This window comes from Abrus precatorius, unplaced genomic scaffold, assembly GCF_003935025.1.
Source record: "Abrus precatorius isolate BTA unplaced genomic scaffold, Abrus_2018 Scaffold9, whole genome shotgun sequence".
In the NCBI taxonomy this organism is placed as follows: Eukaryota; Viridiplantae; Streptophyta; class Magnoliopsida; order Fabales; family Fabaceae; genus Abrus; species Abrus precatorius.
In genome coordinates this window covers 23,603,029-23,623,713 of record NW_020874439.1, presented here as the reverse complement: position 1 = coordinate 23,623,713, position 20,685 = coordinate 23,603,029, and the positions used below count along the sequence as shown (strand labels likewise).

General features: G+C 32.4%; 2 protein-coding genes across 5 annotated transcripts; one reads left to right on the top strand and one right to left on the bottom strand.

The window, feature by feature from the left end:
• Positions 1-2,529: 2,529 nt before the first annotated feature.
• Positions 2,530-6,639, bottom strand: LOC113849432 (ubiquitin-conjugating enzyme E2 34-like). The gene is made up of 10 exons (XM_027479340.1): positions 6,397-6,639; positions 5,351-5,496; positions 4,837-4,891; positions 4,497-4,535; positions 4,300-4,363; positions 4,144-4,205; positions 4,007-4,046; positions 3,798-3,825; positions 3,289-3,380; positions 2,530-3,191 (listed from the first exon to the last, which is right to left on the bottom strand). The coding sequence occupies exons 2-10, from the start codon at positions 5,405-5,407 to the stop codon at positions 2,912-2,914; spliced, it is 717 nt and encodes a 238-aa protein (XP_027335141.1). The 5' UTR covers positions 5,408-5,496; positions 6,397-6,639; the 3' UTR covers positions 2,530-2,911.
• Positions 6,640-9,273: 2,634 nt separating this feature from the next.
• Positions 9,274-20,126, top strand: LOC113849634 (exocyst complex component SEC10b). Of its 4 annotated transcripts, none has more exons than XM_027479671.1 (24): positions 9,274-9,625; positions 9,703-9,939; positions 10,034-10,108; positions 10,329-10,430; positions 10,511-10,561; positions 10,640-10,745; positions 10,831-10,950; positions 11,872-11,963; positions 12,822-12,990; positions 13,069-13,145; positions 13,360-13,458; positions 13,559-13,649; positions 14,334-14,419; positions 14,509-14,682; positions 15,245-15,298; positions 15,379-15,507; positions 15,618-15,710; positions 15,793-15,939; positions 16,087-16,184; positions 16,804-16,888; positions 18,193-18,251; positions 18,583-18,681; positions 18,767-18,850; positions 19,549-20,126. In XM_027479671.1, the coding sequence occupies exons 1-24, from the start codon at positions 9,527-9,529 to the stop codon at positions 19,616-19,618; spliced, it is 2,496 nt and encodes an 831-aa protein (XP_027335472.1). In that variant the 5' UTR covers positions 9,274-9,526; the 3' UTR covers positions 19,619-20,126. The 4 variants fall into 4 exon arrangements, with proteins under 4 accessions (XP_027335472.1, XP_027335474.1, XP_027335475.1 ...); XM_027479673.1 differs by having other exon boundaries at positions 9,297-9,625; positions 9,703-9,876; positions 19,549-20,069; XM_027479674.1 differs by having other exon boundaries at positions 9,297-9,625; positions 9,703-9,910; positions 19,549-20,069.
• The last annotated feature ends 559 nt before the right edge of the window (positions 20,127-20,685 follow it).

Below are 20,685 nucleotides of genomic sequence, written 5' to 3'. Positions count from 1 at the left end.
AGCAAACATGGGTTACAGGCATGTAACCATTATTGTGAGGGAAAAAAATGTCCTTTGTATATCTCATATCAAAATTATTTTGATTTTTCCTCGTAAAAGTTGGTTTTATTAGAAGTGTAAAAAAAAAAAAACTTTTGTATAAGGTTGAAAACTTTATTACAAATTTATTTTTAATGTTATTTTAAAAAATATAAATCATGTCTCTTCAAACTTTATTTTAACTAAAATATATTTTACAAACGAGTTTTGCTATATTCTCTTATAATTTTTTAATAATGATCTTATTAATTAATAAAGTACGTATTAAATAAAAACCTATATATATTTATTATCTTTAAAATATTTAATAAAGTTTTATTTAATTATTAAAAAATTATAAACATATAAAGTAAGATCTAAAATTATTGTTTACAAACTTAGATAATTCAAAATTAAGAAATACTCACCCAATCACACTATGAAGTTTTAAGTAAAGATATGGAGTCAATTTCATGTTTGCTTAACTACGGAGATATCCCTCTTTTAGGTTCCCCTCACCAGTCACCACCTAACACTTAATGCGTAATGAAAGCATTTGAGTATTAAAAACAAAATAACACTATTTACATAAAATTGTACGAATGAGTAATAATGAAAATTGTTTTACTTACAAAAAGTAGACTTTGTGTATATAAATTTAACTTTTACTTTTTTTTATAATATTATCATCAAAACTGTACATAGAAAATTTTATGTTTTTAAAATATTTGTGAATGTATGATTTATTAGTAATTATTTATCTACATTTGAAAATATATCATTTATTAGAATAGAATAGAATGATAGAATATTATTTAATGTTTTAATTATATACAATTTTATAAACTTAATTTATTTTATAAAAAATTAAAATGAAAATTTTGATTGATAAAATTTATTGTTTAAAAAAAATATTAAAAATATTATTTAACTAATTTACACTTAACGTTATTATTTAGTTAAATCAAAACAAATTTTCCACATTTAATATTATTTTATATTTTAATTTACATAAAAATTAAACGTTAATCCTTACATAAAAGAAAATATTTATAACAGTAATTGGTAATTCAATAAATACTTTTTTTAATAAAATTTTATTATTATTAACTGTTTATTTTTAATATTTAAAACTGAAGTTAAAGTAATTATTTTTTTAATCTTAATTTTTAAAGTGAATTATAAATTTTAAAAAATAATTTTGTTAAGCAAATTATTTTGCTTTTATATTATTAATAAAATGAAAGGTACTCACTTTTTGACACGGATCGGTGATTGCTTGATGGGGACGATGGATGTTTCCGTCAATTGTGCCGCATGTTTCGGGAGAGTACGATGCTTTCCCAGCCTCAATTTTGAATAATTCTTTTATTCACACAAACTCTTATTTTAATTAGTTAATTTTAAATTCATAAAACATTTTTTACAAATCTTCCGTACTCTTTAGCATTGTACATTTTATTAATTTTTTTTTAACCATTAGTCATAACAAGCTTAAACTAATTTCTATATTTCTAACATAGTACAAGAAAAAATCCTATGTTTCTAATATGGTACAGTAAAGTTTATGTAAGTTAAATTTAAAAAATTTATTGAATCAAAACGTGTTTTAAAATCAAAGAGCACTTCTAAACCATCCATTAAAAAAGTTCTTATATAGAGAGTAAAATTTGAACTCAAGAAACAAATCAATTATTGCCATCTTGATCCAACTTTATTAGTTTCATATTTTTAACATGACTAGTCATTTTTATTAAATACTTTTATTTTTTATTGCTTAATTTGATTAATAGCATTTGTTATTGTTTTTTATGTAATAATAAGAAGCATTACAGATTTAAAATAGAGAAGATGGGATGGAAAATTATATACAGAGATATCTCCGTTTGAAATGGCAAGTGATTTACTGATTGGTAAATAATTAACCACGAATTTTGATATATAAATATAATAAAAGTCTTCATTAAAATTTATGTTAAATTATTTCATTTTTGTAATTGTGCTTATCGACACTGTATTTAATTAAAAATTGTCATCCTTAAAGTTATATTTATTGGACAATTTACTAAATGTGCCTTTTTAGCTTTGTGCCGATTGTTTTTTACAAAAAAGAAGAAACATATTACTATCAATCTTTAATATTAGCATGTACTAGTGATATAAGTTAGATTCAGGGCGTAAATTAAAAATTATGCGGCACCACCAAAATAAAAAAAAAAAGGTTTTGGAACGCCAAGGAGTAAATCTCATGGTAATGTATGTGGACATTAGAGTCAAGTATCACTGTACCAAAAAATATTTTAAAGATTTATACCAGGTTTTAATTTATTCTAAAATTTCATTTTTGGAAAAAAAAAAAAGTATAATTGTTTGACAGAAATGGCCAAACCAGAAATGAAATAACAAAAACCATAATATCACAATTCGGGCAGAATACAAAATTCATATAAAGTAGGCATATTCTATTTTTTAACTTTCCACTCTTTACACACATCACCATTTAAAAGGGATCAAAATTTTACTGCGAATTACGTTTATATGATTTAATCGGATATAATTTACCCATTCTAACAAGCAGAATGTAGACCACACCCAACCAGCAAGTGCAGTGTGTTTAACAGCCAACACCACAAAGAAGACAAACCTCAAAACATATTTAGAGGAACACAAGTATCAAGCATGTAACTTCTTAGCATTCACCAAGTATCAAGCATGTAACAGAGACACAAAGGAGTAAAATCAGCCCATAGATTTATCGTGGCCTCCATGTCCATCATTTCCTATACAAATCCTGTTAGACATTGACAAAATCTAAGCAGAACATATAGAACCCAGTTCCAGGAGAACCCTTGTTGAACCCTGATGCCTCCTATAGAGATTTTGCTGCCTGCCATCACAGCTGAAGTAGGGGTAATGCCATAACAACCCCAAAGATGGAGAAGAGTAACAACATCATCCACGTTGGAAATGGTTTTCTGTTTTTTCTCACATCCTTCAACCCATCTACTCTTCTCATGTCTTCTCCTGTGGAATCCAACTTCTTTTCCAACACTGGCCTTGAACTTTTGTCATGAGACATCTCTGATGAGACCCGCTCTGAAGCAACTTGCTCAGAAAGCTGCTGTTGGTTGTACTTCTCCACGTACTCGGGGAACATTTTCCTGAATGTTGCACTGTATGGAAAATTATCAAAGCAGGAATTAATTGTGAAACAAAAATTATAGAGACCTTGCTTGCTTCCATCTTGAATAGCTGGTGCTACATACTTACTTCTTACAATTGAATGAAAGGGAAGATTTTGCTAGTCGCTGCTTCTCAGCAGTGGTGGTGTTTACACTGCCAGTGGTTGGACTGTTGTCCATCTGCAAAAGAGAAGTCAGTCAGTTGTCAAAAGCCCTCAAGGAAAATCTGCTTACGTGATGAAGCATTGACTGCACAGGGTACACAAATCGGAGTCTATTAAATGGACTCTGTCAACAAGCACTATCTACGCCTAACACTCAGGAGTCTACCAGCCACATGAAGTTGGAAAATGGTATTAATTTTTGTTTTGCTATAGTATATACAACAAAGACAAGAAACTTAAGTAATATTGGTCACTTCAGCTTGAGGGTCAGTGGTAGGCTAGGTTCACGCCAACGCTCCACCCCAACCAGTTTACCACCCCCACAGAAAATTCAAACAAGGCAATACAAGAGTAATATCTTCAGAGCGCAGAACAGCCACAGGATTTGGAAGAACCTTGAGTTTAATTACAATATGAGGAAATCACAACATACCATGAATGAAAGAAGCCCTGTTAGTATGCTGCATTCATAAATTGAAAGTATCAGTATATAGCTATAAAATAATAACACACATCTGCTGTTAGTCAGATACCAATTCCTAGTGCATAATAACATAAAAACACAATAAAAAATCAAAAGATAAATAAAAAACAAAACAGTGCAAAGAACTTGAGAGGACTTTATAACTAGAACATTCTGACCTTGATACAGACCACATGGGATTCCAACTTTCTGGATGAACTGCAAAAGAAGCCAAGCCCACAGAAATATCAACTTGTAATAATATGGGTAATTCATGATACTAATTGCTTTGTGCTACAACATATAAAAGACTTACAGTCACTCATAGACAAACAGATCTTTTTCTGTGTCATGAACCGTCCATTAGGCGTAGTCATGCTACATTATAGAAAGTATAAACTTAATCAAAATTACAGTAGAACAGATGAATGAAAATTAGAAAGAACAAGCATACTGCAGCAAGAAGGATCACCTGATTCCAGGAGGTTTATATGGATATTCAGGAGGAAATTTGATTTTTCCATAGTAATATCCACCTAAAAATGAGACCAACATAAATAATATATAAATTGAGATAGCAATACTTAAATTGGGACATTTCAAAATAACATGGCACATTGGGACTGAAAAAGTAAAATGTCAATATGCAATAATCACAATTTGCTAAACCTGCAAAAGGCGTCCCTTCACTTCCCTCCAACACATAATCTGAGACATTAAAATATAACAAGATCAGTATTAAGTATCAACCACTCCTTAAAAACAAATTAAAATTAAATTGCTGACATCATATTTTCCTTTCTTGCTGAAAATGTAATGGTATTAATGAGGGTAAGCTTTGAAGTAAATGTAAGGCTGCTGCCATGTGATCAGTTGGTAACAGGTTCTACAACATTGATAAACATATATATAACATAACAAAGGTTCAACACAATTCTTTTCTTCTTATTGAACATTAGAGCTCAACATAAATTAATATATGACATGTAACAGTGTGAAACAAACTTACGCCACTCAAGAATATCACTTGGTGAAGGACGAGCCACAACATGAGAAACTGGTTCCTGCAAATACAATGTTGAAATTAAGCATCGTCCAGTTGAAATATTCTAAAATACCACCAATTATTTATATTTTTATTAAATAAAAAAGGAAATCTCTTGTCAATTGATTGATACAGGCCCAAACAATCCAACATTGTAAAGTATAATTTGTGGATCAATCAAACATGAAAATATTAATCAGAAACTACAAACAAATTGTATTAAGAGGTAAAATGCAAAAAATAGACAATAATGTGTTGCCTGTCTCATACTCTAAATGTCCTAACTCCTACCAAGCTACCAGCCACAAAATCAAATCACCAACTTGAGACAATTGAACAAATACACACAGACAGAGAGGAGAACCAGTGAGATAACAGAACAAGCATAACAATATGGTCTGTACCAACAGGACAGGAAAGCATAGAAACTGCGAACATAAATAGAGAAGCACAATTTAAGAAAAAAAGCTGAACATACTTTACAAAGGGCTCTATATTCCTTTTGAAGGCGCTTGATGCATGATTTTTCCGCCATCCAACAAATTCAGAACAGTATCAAGAACAAGGCCTTACGTTATCCTCTGTTTCTTTATATTTAAAAGCAATTTTGCTTCCTGCTTAGCACTGATCAAGAATACATATATCAATAAATTGAATAGAAAATAAAGAAAGTCACAACAAGCAACCTCTGTCGAGTAGTAGACAAAGCAACAAAAAAACAGTACCATAATGACAAAAAAAAGGTGTAGGTTTGATGCAAAATATAAAAGTAATGGAGATACAAATTCAAGCTTGTGCACACACACACACATTTGTAAATCATCAATATATTTTTAGGATCAAACCATTATTTGGAATGTTTTTAGATTTTAGAATTGCACTGCCACCAATTTTCCTGTGAATCTATTCTTATGAGTAGATTACTCCTGTAAATTCCACGAAACCACTAGGATTGTATGCGTCAATAACCAACAAACAGCATCAAACCAAATTCGTTATTTCTCAGATTAAACCTATCTATTGACAAATTATTATTGTGCAAACCCTACTCACTAAACAAATAATTTATGTTCTTTATCACTGCCAGCGAAAGTGCAACCCTAAAGTACAATCCTCCTTCTCTCCCTTGAATTTTCCCTTTCAATACCACCCCACTTATTCAACTTCACAATATAAACGGCCTGTCATTGAAGTAATTCTACCCTTAAACCCTGATCACACAACCCTAAATTTAGTCTCTGGGTAATGCACCTCCCATTGTTTCCACGACGATTTATAAAATCGATAATGAGCTATTAATTAAAAAAAAAAAAAAAACACAGTACAATCAAATCAAATATGAAACCGTAATCAGACCCCATTAAAAAATAAACAAAAACGAAAGACACACCAAGCACAAAAAAACATAACAAATTGAAATCTGCAACAAAAAAGAATCCACAAATTAGAGAACGAAAAAACAAAAAACAGGATTATCATGATTTGCTTCGGTCGGCATCGAAACAAGGAGGCAGAGAATTTGACCTTGAGATCCGATTCCTTGTTGTCCCAATTCGATTCAACGCAGTGAAATTGTTTGCGAAATCGCGTTGTTCTAATAATTTTTCCCCTTTTGAAAACCAAAACAGAGAGTCGAAGGGAAGGGTTCCAAAACGGCGGCGTTGCGAGCAGAGTTTAGAGAGAGAGAGAGAGAGAATGAAAAGCTGCGTTTTGATTATTATTGTTGAGCCCGGCGTGCGTGCTGTGCTGTGCTGGACCAAGTGTTATGCAGCACCATCACAACCACTTTCTCAATCAAAGTGAACCTTCCTTTTACCTTGTAGACTGTTTTACCCCTCCATTATTAACCCACATCAACTACACCTGGGGGTATTCCAGTAATTCAATCTCTACCCCCTTCGATCGAGTAACTGTAACATTTTTGGCAGAGTCGTTACTGTTTTGGAAAACAAAATACATATAAAAAAAATAAGAGGAATATATTATCGATTATTTTAACGTGAATATAAGGATATATAGTAAGATATTTTATTGAAAATATAATATTTCATATTATTGTATTGTTTTAATATATTAAGTTATGAAATTTTTATATATAAAATTTTATTGTCTGTATAAATATATCTGTTAAAAACTTTATATATTTCAACAAATAAATAATTTATCATGTGCGTATATTTTTTTTGTCATGATTAATAGCTATTTTTAATTTTATATATTTTTCTAAAATATATCATTTATTTTACATAATTAAATTATAATTTTGTGGGTCAACTAAAATAAAATTATATTCAATAAATTTTTTATTTATATAAAAAAGTGAAATTTATCTTTAATTCCTTTTTCTTTCTTAGTTTACACATATTTTCAACATGAAACAATCTTGTCAATTTTTAAAAAGATTTAATACAATTCTATATTCCGGACTTAAATTTATGGAGACATGTAAGAAAAAAACAATTACGATAATAAATTTATGAATTTGCCATTGAATTTCCTTTGCATCGATGCATCAAACTAAGAACCTAATATCTTGATATATTATCAGCGTATTTTTTGATTAATTGTTAATAAAATCAAAATTATATAATAAAATATCAACTGATAGTTAGATAATAATAAAAATATCACATTAATAATGTGTTTAATTTATAGAATTAATAAATATTTTAATTATTAAGATATTGTTATTTTTATCTAATAAAAATCGTATTTTATTTATATACCTAACATCCACTTTCTACACCAAGTTGTTGTAACTTTGCATTGAAAATAAAACTTGAGAAATACACTTAATAATGATATAGTTAACCACTTCACGCGTCACATTAAATAAGAGTATCTCAACCATTTGTGGGTAGAACAGAAATCGTCGCCCTGTCCACCACCAAAAACCAATTCATTCGTAAAAATTTCTATTTATGATTGATGAAAACGGTGTGCATAAGAATGATTTAACAACAAATTCATCATCTGATTCATCAACAATGATGCTACTTGCCACTATTATTTTAGCTTCTATGAAAATTTAGTTTAAAAATCATCTGCGGAGTTCCCATATCGTGTTGAAAGAAATAAACATGCAAATTTCTATAAACGTAAAATCGTAGAAAGTTGTGAAGGGATGTGTAATATCTACGTAAAGTGATTTTGACAGTACATATTTATGATGTATCCAACATTAACTATTGTTAGTATCCAACGACTAACTACTACCACCTTTGATGGTTTCAAAGCAGTAGTAACATGAGTCATATTTTAATTGAAGAGCAACAATGACAGTGAATTTCATATCAGGTTCTAGACAGTTATCCAACTATATGAACAACCAACAAATTTTGATTCGTGATAGAGTTACCTTTGTTATTATCCAGTCTTAATAATTAAATTAATAAAAACTAATTAATCATCAATTTGAACGATTTTACATGCATTGAAAACGTGTGTTCAGAAAATTATGAGCACATAAACATCATACTACAACAGCTCGTGTTCATCAAGTGAAAATGTGAAATCTCATTCATGTCGTTTTGTCATTGTGAGGGGAAATGTTGGGAAACCACAGACCCCGCATTATGACACATCTAATTTTCCAACCCTGACGAATCGATAAATGTATTCATGGAGTGCGATGGACTGATAATATAAATTAAATCAACTAATTTAAATAATTAGTGTAGTTTATGTTAAATTTTAATCCAAATTAATTATTATTACTGTTTTTGATCATTTTTCCAATTCAAGGATCTCTCAAAACCAACGATCATTCAATTTGTCGTATGATAAGTGTTTGGACTTTAATAATCTAAGCATCTCCTTTTATTTCGTCATCATCATTTACTTTGATATTCTCATCTATTGACGAATTCACTATTAAAAATCTTTATTGTTTATTATATTCAACTTTTCCTTACCCGCTTAGCGTGTATAAAATATTTCTTTTAGCTGATAATCGAATAGTAAAACTTTTAAGACGTTAACATTATTAAAATAAATTTTTTAATTTTTAAATGAAATCTCTTCATATCAATTTTATTATATACTCTCTTATCCTTTTTATAAAAAATAAAAAATTAAATTACTAAAATAAAAAAAAATTAAATATGTTTATTTTTTATAAATATAAATTTTATTTAAAAAATATCTATGATATTGAATGATATAGTTAGTAATTTATATATTTAATGATGATAATAAAAAATATATAAAATTTAATAATTAATGCATCTTAAATTTATTATTTATTTTTTATAAAAAGAAAAGAGGAACAATTTTATTCAAATCACATAACTCTGGTAATTGTTTTATAATATTTGACATAATTATATTTATTAATTTTATTTACGTATTTGGTAGTATTAATTTTATTATATATAATAACTAAAAGTCACATAAAATAATATTAACAATAATTTTCCCGTTACCATATTGGTTGCAGGTTTCCTTCCTTCCGCTGTCTCGGTGTTTTCTTCTTGCTTTGCTGGGTCATCGATCCATCCACGCCAACGTGTCAAGGGTTTTCGTTTCACTTTTCACTTTCACAGTTGCAGTTTACCTTCCAACGCACGATAACGATACAACCGAAGAAGATCGCAATTCCTAATTCCTTATTCGTTCCGCGAGATCGAACCACATTCACATCACTTCCTGCGTCATGAGAGAGCCCAGAGATGGAGTCCGGACTGATAGGACCACCAAAACGCCGTCGTCAGCTACCTCCTTCCCTCTCATTCTCGACATCGACGACTTCAAGGTGCGTTTGTTCATTTCAGCGTTCAATTTCGGAAATGAAATTTCGGTTCTGATTGAAGGAAGTTAATACTGTGTTAGGGTGATTTCTCGTTTGATGCGTTGTTCGGGAACCTCGTGAACGAGCTTCTTCCGTCGTTCAAGTTGGAAGAAGCGGAACCGGACGGTGCGGATTCTCTGCCTAATGGACACATGCGAGCGCCGTCCGATGCCGCGAAATACTCGCAGGCGCTTACCAGTCCTTTGTTCCCTGAGGTTGAGAAGCTCTTGTCTCTGTTCAAGGATTCCTGTAAGGAGCTGCTTGAGCTTCGTAAACAGGTTTTTCTTTGATTTTTTTTAATCTTTTGATAATTTAGTTTGCGGATTTAGATTGAAGTCTTAATTTTGTTGTTGATGTTATTTTGGATGGAAGATTGATGGGAGACTCTACAATCTTAAGAAAGATGTTTCTGTTCAAGACTCTAAGCATCGAAAGACACTTGGTGAGGTTAGTCTGGGATCTATTTTGTTTGTGTTATGCTAAAATTTGCGACTGTTTGGTGTTTTAAACCTTATGAAATTTTTTAAAAAAAAATTAGATTGCCCATCCCAGTGATATTTGGGAGCGTTTTGTTTAAGGTTAAAAAACATTGATTAGCTCCGAGCTTAGAGTTTGAATTGGAATGATCGGTTGAATTTTTGTGCTTTTGTCTTTATTTCCTTTTCAGTTAGAAAAGGGTGTAGATGGATTGTTTGATAGCTTTGCGAGGTTGGATTCGCGTATTTCAAGTGTTGGCCAGACGGCTGCAAAGATTGGTGATCATCTCCAGGTAGAGAGTTCTTCCAAGCTTCAACTATGTTTGATAGATGAATTGTGATCTCAAAGTCTGATGCTGTTATTTTTTGTCAGAGTGCAGATGCTCAGCGAGAAACTGCCAGTCAAACAATTGAGCTGATAAAAGTAAATATCAAACAGTTCATTTGGTTTCTACCATCTTTCACGTTAGGAAATTTACCAAATGTCGATTAATTTCTGCAGTACTTAATGGAGTTCAATAGCAGCCCAGGAGATTTGATGGAGCTTTCACCTCTTTTTTCTGATGATAGCCGGGTTGCAGAGGCTGCTTCAATCGCCCAGAAATTACGTAAGAATTAAGATGCCTTCTGAATTTTTATATAATGCTTTTAACCAATTTACCTCAGTGCTATGCTAACTCAGTTAATTTTCAGGGTCATTTGCTGAAGAAGATATTGGAAGACATGGAATACCTGTCCCATCAGCTATGGGAAATGCAACTGCTAGCAGAGGATTAGAAGTTGCAGTTGCCAATTTACAGGACTACTGCAATGGTCAGTATTTTACAAAAAAAACTTGGACACATTAACTTATTAATATTTCTGCCAAAAAGAATAATTAAGAGAACCAATGTTATTTCCTATTAAAATTGTTCCAGTATTGGCATTTTTTCCTCGATATAATGAATGACAAAGTACATTATTCAATCTAAGAATTTTGTCATCCGTAAGATTATTTGCTTTCTATTGAGCAGATAAAATGGTCATCTTCCTTTAAAAGCTGATTAGCTATGTCTAGGTGGAATTTCAAAAGAGAGTTTGTTTTATCAACGATGATGACAGATTTCTGTGCTTATTAAATAGGTTCTTGCTATAGGGCATCTAATTAGGCTTATTGATCATGCAGCGCATCTATATGATCTTGCAGCATTTACCGTATTTTTTAGAACAACCATCTAGAATTTGGAGTACAAATTGACTTTAATGAATGATGCAGAGCTCATATTTGTAAATTTTCCTGGGACAGTTCTTTCTGCCTGCCTTTTTGTGTTCTGCATTTTTCCATTGTGTGTTCTGTATCTTGGAATGCAAGTCTCTAATTTTTAAGGACATATGCTTTTATCATGTCTTATCCTAGTTCAAAACTGTGTGAGCCAGATTTAATCAATATTGAGGAATAAAATCATATGGAAAATTTTATTTACTACCCTTTTTCTTCTAATAAGAAGAGTAGCAGCAAAATACTTTACCTAGGCTTGGGGCAAACAATTTAATAGTACCCCAATTCTACCTGTCCTGTTACCACAGTCCAAGATCAGGATTTTTTGTTTTCTCTTGCGTTTAAAAATATAAGAACAAACAGATCCTTTTGAAGTAACTGACCTTCTTACGTAAGGGTGACCAAAATATTTAGTGGCAGATCATGAATGTTAAATTAATAAAAAATATCTGATTATTCTGTCACCATTTCTGCAGAACTGGAGAACAGATTGCTTTCTCGGTTTGATGCAGCATCACAGAAAAGAGAATTGACCACAATGGCAGAATGTGCCAAAATTTTGTCTCAGGTAATGAAGTTTTGTTGTACATAATTACATCCTTCTCTTTCTTTCCCCCCTTACTCCGTCTGTCCCTTTCCCAAATTTGATACTGGCATTCAGATCCTTTATTGATAAAATCAAACAAAAAAAAAATTCTGAGTTGTTGATAGTAGAAATGGTACTTTATATCATCCTAAGAGAATCATAAAACACGATATGATTTCTCTCATGTTCATGGGTTTTTATAAGTTTATTACTTACATTATTGTATTTTCGCTTATAATTCTCAAGTCCCATAGTTGGATCTGGGCTTGTTTCCAGGTTTCTCTGTCATAACTTCTTATGAATACATTTAAGGATATTCTTTTAGTCATATTCTATCACTTTCTCTAATATCTTTCATATGTTTCATCGCTATTTCCCTTCTAATCCTTTGTATCTCTGGTGCCAATTGCCAAATTCCTCTACATCATTTGTTCATTGCTTGAGCTAATTCCTTCTTGTGAATTCCAGCAATAAGTAATGAAACTGCCTTTTTGAAATTTGAGGGTAAAAATGTATTGATCTGCCTATTAGTTATTGTACTTCGTAGTTTGCTAGATTTCATTTAGTTGCCAATACTAAATGGATTTAATACATTAATAGGTCCACATATTGATTAAATTGTATTTGACATACACTCTTTAAATAGAGTCCAAGCTTCCAGTGTAGTGATTTGAAAGTTTGCTTTCAAATGTTGCTCTTTATGCTTGCAGTGTATGTTGCTTACTTCCATATAATGGAAATGAATAAATTCACTAGTTTGAGTGCATCGACTAATATATCAAATGTTAAATTTCTGGTAAATTAGAGCATCTATTAACTAAATTACTCTTTGTAATGCAGTTCAACAGGGGTACAAGTGCCATGCAACATTATGTGGCAACACGTCCAATGTTCATTGATGTGGAAGTAATGAATGCAGACACTAGGCTGGTTCTTGGTGACCAGGCTGCCCAAGCTAGTCCTAGTAATGTTGCTCGTGGGCTTTCCTCCTTATACAAAGAAATTACAGGTTTGAAGTATAATTTCTGCTGTTATTAAAATAAATAGTTTCTTGACAGAATCAATTATTAATAGTAATTTTCTACAGATACTGTTCGTAAAGAGGCTGCAACAATCACGGCTGTATTCCCTTCACCAAGTGAAGTTATGTCAATTTTAGTTCAGGTACCTGATAGCATGATCATACTGAATATTGTGGCTTTTGAACAGATTGTATAGTTTAGTGGGTTCAGAAAAACCAAACATATAATTGTTCTCAATTCAGTGTGCAGCGAGTCTTATTCCTTCTTACTGAATATTGTGGCTTTTGAACAGATTGTATAGTTTAATGTGTTCAGAAAAACCAAACATGTAATTGTTCTCATAATTCTATGTGCAGCGAGTTTTAGAGCAGCGAATCACATCCCTTCTTGACAAACTGTTAGTGAAACCATCTCTTGTCAATTTACCTTCCATGGAGGAAGGTGGGCTTCTATTAGTGAGTACAATTAACCTACTTCCTTCATTATTGTCATCCAAGTGCCAGTTTAGACAGCAGGATGATGCCTAAGTGATTTGTATTTGATTTGAGGTTTCAGTATCTTCGAATGCTGGCAGTGGCATATGAAAAGACCCGAGAACTTGCAAGAGATCTACAAGCTGTGGGATGTGGTGACTTGGATGTTGAGGGTAATGGCTTAACTTCAAATATGCCTGATTTTCTTCATTCCAAACTGCTGAACTCATCTCTAAAAGAAATAATGGTTTGGAACATAGATTCTAATGGTACTAGAAGGAATAATATTGTCTGCTCATTAGGTGCGGTTTTTGGTAATACTTAAGTACACAGAAATGGTTTTGAGGTGAAACATGACACCAATTATATTTTCATGATATCTTAAGGTTGGTCATCTGCTTACAATATAATATGATGCATTGAGTTATGTATCAATTGTTGTGGGGGCCTTGCTATTTTTGTCATATAAAATAGGGGGTGAAAATTGATAATGCTTTTGAATCATAATTTCATACTTAACTGCTTGCTTTGGCAATAACTTCTGTTTGATGTTGTAATTTAAATGGTAGACCCAACAGTTTAATTATTATATGGCTTAAATGGAAATATTCTATTCAATCCAGGAAAATTCTAATTTCTCTAGTCTTGCATGTTGGAAGTTTTCAAGTTGGGCTACCCATCTTATAAATTTCCAGCAATGATAGATATGCTTCATTCTTGTATTATTCATTGCTTTCCTTCCAATGATCATAAACATTTAACCATCAATTTGTCCTGGTCACATGTGCATTGTGCTAGTTTTAGAAGATTCAAAACTGTTATTAGGTGACTTAATGGAAAGTTCTCTGATTGTTCAGGTCTAACAGAATCCCTGTTTTCAAGTCACAAGGATGAATACCCTGAATACGAACAGGCATCTCTTACACAATTATATAAAGTGAAGGTTTGCATTTGTTTCAATTCTTTCCCCTAACTGATTGGATTGGAATGCAAAAAAAAAAAAAAGGCTTTATATGAGCTAATAAAATGCAGATGGAAGAATTGCGAGCTGAAAGCCAGCAGATATCTGAATCATCTGGGACTATTGGACGCTCAAAAGGAGCTTCAGTAGCTTCTTCTCAGCAGCAAATATCTGTCACAGTTGTGACAGAGTTTGTGCGTTGGAATGAAGAAGCAATCACAAGATGCAATCTCTTTGCTTCCCAGGTAATTAATTACTTGTTTTTCTAACTGAAATTTGGGAAGGTATGTTTCTACAAAAGTATTTTTTGCAGTGCAGTGGTTGCTTTGGGTAAGTGTCGGAGGGAGCTTCTGCCAAGTCAGCTTTGTTTAATTGGATTAATACTTAAAAGTGCGGTTGCCTATATACGAGGTTCATTAAGCATGATGTGTCTGGCAAGTTTGGATTTTCTTCCATCCTTGTTTGTCTTAAAAAATAAATAGTTTAGCAAATAAACAAGTAGATTTATATGTTTAAATTCATTTCATGTCAAAAGACAATTAAATGGATGGGGAAATTGTTATATTAATAGTTGGACAAGTATAGAAAATTTAAATAGCCTTGATTATGTATACTCATACTAAATGTGAATTATTTTTGGTATTATAGGTTATCAATGTTTCTGTAATAATTTGTCATTCTGTTATATTTCCTCTGTGTCTTTAGCACTTACCAATATTTAGGTAGCTAAGATGCTGATATTTTGATCCTTGATATTTTTAATACTTGGTATGCACAATTGAAGTTTGAAACTATTGTTCTTTACAGCCTGCTACACTTGCAACCCATGTCAAAGCAGTGTTTACTTGTCTGCTAGACCAAGTAAGTTAATTTCACAATTTGTCAGCATTCAGATATTTGATACATTTAATGTGTTGGAGCTCATTCTGTGTCTTTCGCAGGTTAGTCAATATATAGCAGATGGGCTTGAACGGGCTAGAGACAGCCTGACTGAAGCAGCTAATTTGAGGGAAAGATTTGTTTTGGGTACAAGTGTTAGCCGTAGAGTGGCTGCTGCAGCTGCATCTGCTGTAATTACATGATTTTTATTTTTATTTTTTGCAAGCTCTTGTTTAAGTATAGTGTAGTGTCAGATTTGAGCACATTAACCAGACACTCAAAATTTATTTGTTGAATGCAGGCAGAGGCTGCTGCTGCTGCTGGTGAAAGCAGTTTCAGATCTTTCATGGTTGCTGTACAACGTTCTGGAAGCAGTGTAGCTATTATCCAACAAGTACAATGAGGAGCCTTGATTTTTAATTTTTTTTTTTAGGTATAAATAAAACCATATAACCAAAATGACTACTTCTGTACAGTACTTTGCAAATTCTATATCTAGGCTTTTGCTCCCTGTGGATGGTGCACATGCTGCTTCTTGTGAAGAAATGGCCACCGCCATGTCAAGTGCAGAGGCTGCTGCTTATAAAGGATTACAACAGTGCATTGAAACTGTCATGGCTGAGGTCAGTTTCTGTCTATATTCCTATGATATGCTTTTTTGATGGCCAGTGTTCAACTCCATCATACATATTTTAAATACCCTGTGCAAGTGTGGGTAAGCTGTTGCTAATGGCTACTCTCTGTATATTCCACCTTAAACCCTGTGATAGGTGGAGCGGCTGCTTTCAGCTGAGCAAAAGGCTACAGATTATCGATCACCTGATGATGGAATGGCTCCTGACCATCGGGCAACCACTGCCTGCACAAGGTGGATGTGACTTGAAACTAGTATTAGTATAGATATTTTTGTAATTTATATCTCTGTATGGGTGTGAAGCAGTTGTTTTTACTTTCCCAAGCATTTATTTTATAATTTCATTCTTGATGTGATGCATATTTCTATCTAACAAGGTTTTGAAAACCAGATCAGTCTTTGAACCAAGAAAAGGAGAGGTTAAAGGATTCTGAGGTCCAACCAGGCTTGTGTAAATAAATACCTATAAATATATGACAATACATAAAAAATATAACAGATGTTAGGTATATAAATAGAATCATGGCAGAAAAATCAAAATATATCTCTAGCATATTTCTATAATTTTTAAGCTTCTGTTTTTAGAGGGTGGATCAGACTGGCCAGGGGACCAGCTCTTGATCATCCTTGCCAATCTGGTTTTAAAAGCAAGGTTTATAGACTGTTCAGATCTCAATTTTATTTAGGGGGACTAAGTTTGAACTTTGAATCTTATGTAATGTAGTTTACTTGGAAATGACTTCATTTCGTATTATTATCTGATAATGCATTAGAGTGATATCTACATTTCTTATCAAGTTTGTTTTTCTCCATCTTTGTATTCCTAACAAGGATATTTGGTTTTCTTTGTCAGAGTCGTGGCTTATCTTTCTCGTGTGCTGGAGTCTGCCTTTACTGCTCTAGAAGGTCTTAACAAACAAGCATTCCTGACTGAGTTGGTATGGTGTTTTATTGCTGATCCTTGAATATATTAGTTTGATGTCTTGTTGAATCAAATAGTTGGTTGCTTGTACAAAATCAGATAGATGGATGATCTTTCTTATAAGGTTCTTGACTTCTTGGATCTTATAACAAGTGTCTGACAGAAACTGGTATCTTTATTAAGAAATACAAGAATTTTACAGAATAAATAACTTACAGTCAACAGTTCTTCCAAGGACTGCACCTCCTAAGCCAAAGGCCGCAACTCTCACAATTGTCAAGCTGACCTCTCTCTCTTCCTCCCTCTTATTTATAGAGGCAATGTGCCTTATTTCTTCTACAATCTCAATCCTACCCAATTACTAACTAATTAAGGCTAACAAACAAATATATTGTAACTAACTACTAATATTTCCCCAACACATCATAGCTAACTACTAATGGAGGTTACCTAACAGTGTCATTGGTTGAAAATTGCTTTTTGTAGATGGCAGTATATAAATGGCATTATTTATTAGGGAGGAGAATCCTTTTGAATTTATCATTTTTTAAATGGGGGAAGGGGATGGGGTTTCTTTTGATGGTTTCCTTCCTTCATTCCTTGTTTGCACTAGTTCTGTCACAAATCAATGTTTTACTGATCGAGGAAGGTCCTGACAAAGATGATTCATTTGTACATCCAAGGAATATCCAACTATAATCCAATGTAATGTGAACCAGATCTGTCTTGAGTAGCTAATTTGGTGCAAATGCCGCTGATTGGATTCTGCCTGAAACTCGTTATTGCCTTCAACATTATACGTCATACCATCTACTTATTTTGTATTATTCAAATTCTTCAGTCCATTAACTTGTTATTCGGGTTGCTACTATTTTTTTTTGTCTGCCTTGATATATTTGAACTGTATTGTTCAGCGTCATGATCTGGGCTCTGCTCATAACAATCAACTGAGCTATTCTCTAGAGAGCAAAAAAAAACTTCAAGAACTTATATTTGTGTATTTGTTGGCTAAGAGAAAGACACAACTACACAAAGATATTGCAAGAAAATATACAACGAAAATTGGCTAAAAAAAAGTTTTGAAACATTTTGGTTAACTTAATTGTGCATTAGTTCTACTACTCCTAACTAATAATCATGATGATTCATGTTAGTTCTAATGTTCTATTATCTTTCTTTCTTACATTAATCTGTTTATGGTAGTTGTACATCTTCATTATTTTACCAGGTGTTGAGATGGGTATGGTGAAATATTATGTGTTGGTTGGGATGATCTTTGTCCTAATTTCATTGATAACATGATAAATTTTGTCATTTTAGGGGAATCGCTTGCACAAGGTTCTGCTAAACCATTGGCAGAAGTTTACTTTTAATCCAAGGTAATTTGGCTTGGGCTCTGCTTTCCTTGATCTGTCTAGCTAGCAGCCATACTATTGTAATATATACTGCTTTTACTTGGAAAAAGTTGTTCATAAGCTAATCACAAAATGATCTTCCTCAGTGGTTCTTCTACGTTATGTATTATAATGGCTGAATGAACCCTCTTCTCTATCCACATTTTTTTGTGTTTTAGCTTTTTTAAGGCAAGTCTTTTTGTCTTCAACTTTTTCAATTTTTATACTGGCCATACTTTTTATGAACTTTGCATTGGTCACTAATTAGTTGTATAGTATCCTGCTGATTGTTGTATGCTCATGAATCACTTTGCAGTGGGGGATTGCGACTGAAGCGTGACATTACTGAGTATGGAGAATTTGTGCGTAGTTTCAATGCTCCTTCTGTTGATGAAAAATTTGAATTGTTGGGCATGTAAGTTGAACATCATATGCCAAATTTCCAAATTTCTTCCCCTGCCTCCCAATTTTTAAAACTAATTTCTGAACACTTTCTATAGAATGGCCAATGTATTTATTGTTGCTCCTGAGAGCCTTTCAACTTTGTTTGAGGGTACACCTAGCATTCGGAAAGATGCGCAAAGGTAATTACATCGAATCTGTTCATGCAATAGTTTATATTTAATTCAATTATTTATTGTTTGTTGTTATCATTACTGAACCACCATCATCATGATCATCTTCGTAAATTAACTAATAAATGGCTTATGTATGTAAGAAAAAATATTTTTGCAGTGCCATTCAATTTCAGTTTTCATTATTTTTTATTATTTGTTTTATGTTTTTTTTGGGGTGATCTTATGATCTTTCCTTACACTCTTCATTAGTTTCATAAAGTAAACCTTTTGGGATTGAGGCTAATCCTCGCTTGGGGATATTGTCCCTCCACACAAACACTTAACCTTTGAACTCAAGCTTGCTTGCCACTGAAGCTACCATTCGTGGGTAGAGAACCCTTAAGGTAGTTTGGTTAATTGAAAAGACTAATAAGATAAGTGAATGAAATGGAAGATTGTTAAATATAAAAAGGGTAGAGGAGTGGAAAAGTTCGGGAAAAACTGTTAAAATGATCCTGGTCTAAATGGTTTGATGTAACATTTGTTTTATGATATTCTTATGACCTTGACTGATCATGTAGTTTACCGCACATGTTAGGATAAGTCTTGGTGGTGATGGTGGTTATTAGTCAGTCCCCACTCCCCCAACACACACAAACACCCCTATAAATAAAAAAACCTAATGTTGTTGCTCGTGATTGGTGATGAAAATTTTCATTTCTCAGATTTATTCAACTTCGGGATGACTACAAGAGTGCCAAACTTGCTTCCAAACTGAGTTCCTTATGGTCTTAACAAAAGTTGGCTTGTGATCTTGGAATTCCTGGTGATGACTACATTCACCTGTTTCTTCGCCATAGCACTGACGCATAAACTGAATTCATTCATTTGGTGGTGTAAGAAGACTGCTTACAATTTGTTCTATACAGCATTATAGGATGCTATTGAATGGCCGTTTCAGTAAACCTGAGTGTTCTTTCGTACTGATATTTGGAGGCACGAATAGGAACAAAGACCATGTAGATCTGTATTTTATTTTATGCATAGTTTATTTTTCAGTTCCAAAGTTTTCCTTTGTGAGAGTAAAGTATTTGTATTTTTATATTTGCGGAGGAATATCGTTGATTGTTGGTGCTAAGGGAACCAGGCTTAGACCGGGTAAATATAGTCAATGCTTGGACTCATTGTATAAATTGATTTCACTGCTGTTTATGGAATGCAACATATCACGGTACTTGCTCTCTGTTAATCAGTTATCGCTGTAGATTAATCTGGAAGGGAACGACTTATTAGTCGTATGTTGAATCATAGACCTCAAAAGCCTTAAAAACTGCACCTTTTATGGACATTTGGAAGAGAACATGGTCTATCTTCACTACGCAGTTATAGCTGTTAAAATAAGTTATATTTCATGACTCAATTCAACTCATCACGGGTTACTGAGTTAAACAAAAAAAATTAGCTCACAAATCTTATAGGGTACTTTTTATTCAGCTCACACAAGTTAGGCGAACTTGCTAATGGTGAGTTCGATTAATTCACGATAATTTTTAAAAATATAATTTTAATTTTACTTTTTTTTATGAATGATACTATAATATTTTTTTATAACATTCTCTTCTTTTTTTTTCAATTTTGTGAATTTGCTTTTAAATATTTATATAATTTTTATTTTTTTATCTTTCTAGTAAGCTGATTTACAGAGTTAGTAAGTTTACGGTTACTATTTTCTTGAGTCATTAAAGTAAATAGAGGTAGATTTGCTCGCATTTGACGTTGCTCTATAAAGTCATATTTACGGCAACAAAAGATATTTTGAAATCAGTAAAATATGATCGTTACTTCGAAGGAAAGTGGGTATA

Bases quoted from the DNA above. Each gene is read 5' to 3' on its own strand.
- LOC113849432 (XM_027479340.1), bottom strand. From the start codon at position 5,407: ATGGCGGAAAAATCATGCATCAAGCGCCTTCAAAAGGAATATAGAGCC. The intron at 4,536-4,836 runs GTAAGTTTGTTT...TTAATGTCTCAG, and splicing joins AAGTGATATTCTTGAGTGGC to ATTATGTGTTGGAGGGAAGT. The intron at 4,364-4,496 runs GTTTAGCAAATT...TCTCATTTTTAG, and splicing joins TGAAGGGACGCCTTTTGCAG to GTGGATATTACTATGGAAAA.
- LOC113849634 (XM_027479671.1), top strand. From the start codon at position 9,527: ATGAGAGAGCCCAGAGATGGAGTCCGGACTGATAGGACCACCAAAACG. The intron at 15,508-15,617 runs GTAATTACATGA...TGTTGAATGCAG, and splicing joins CTGCTGCAGCTGCATCTGCT to GCAGAGGCTGCTGCTGCTGC. The intron at 16,889-18,192 runs GTATGGTGTTTT...TTGTCATTTTAG, and splicing joins AAGCATTCCTGACTGAGTTG to GGGAATCGCTTGCACAAGGT.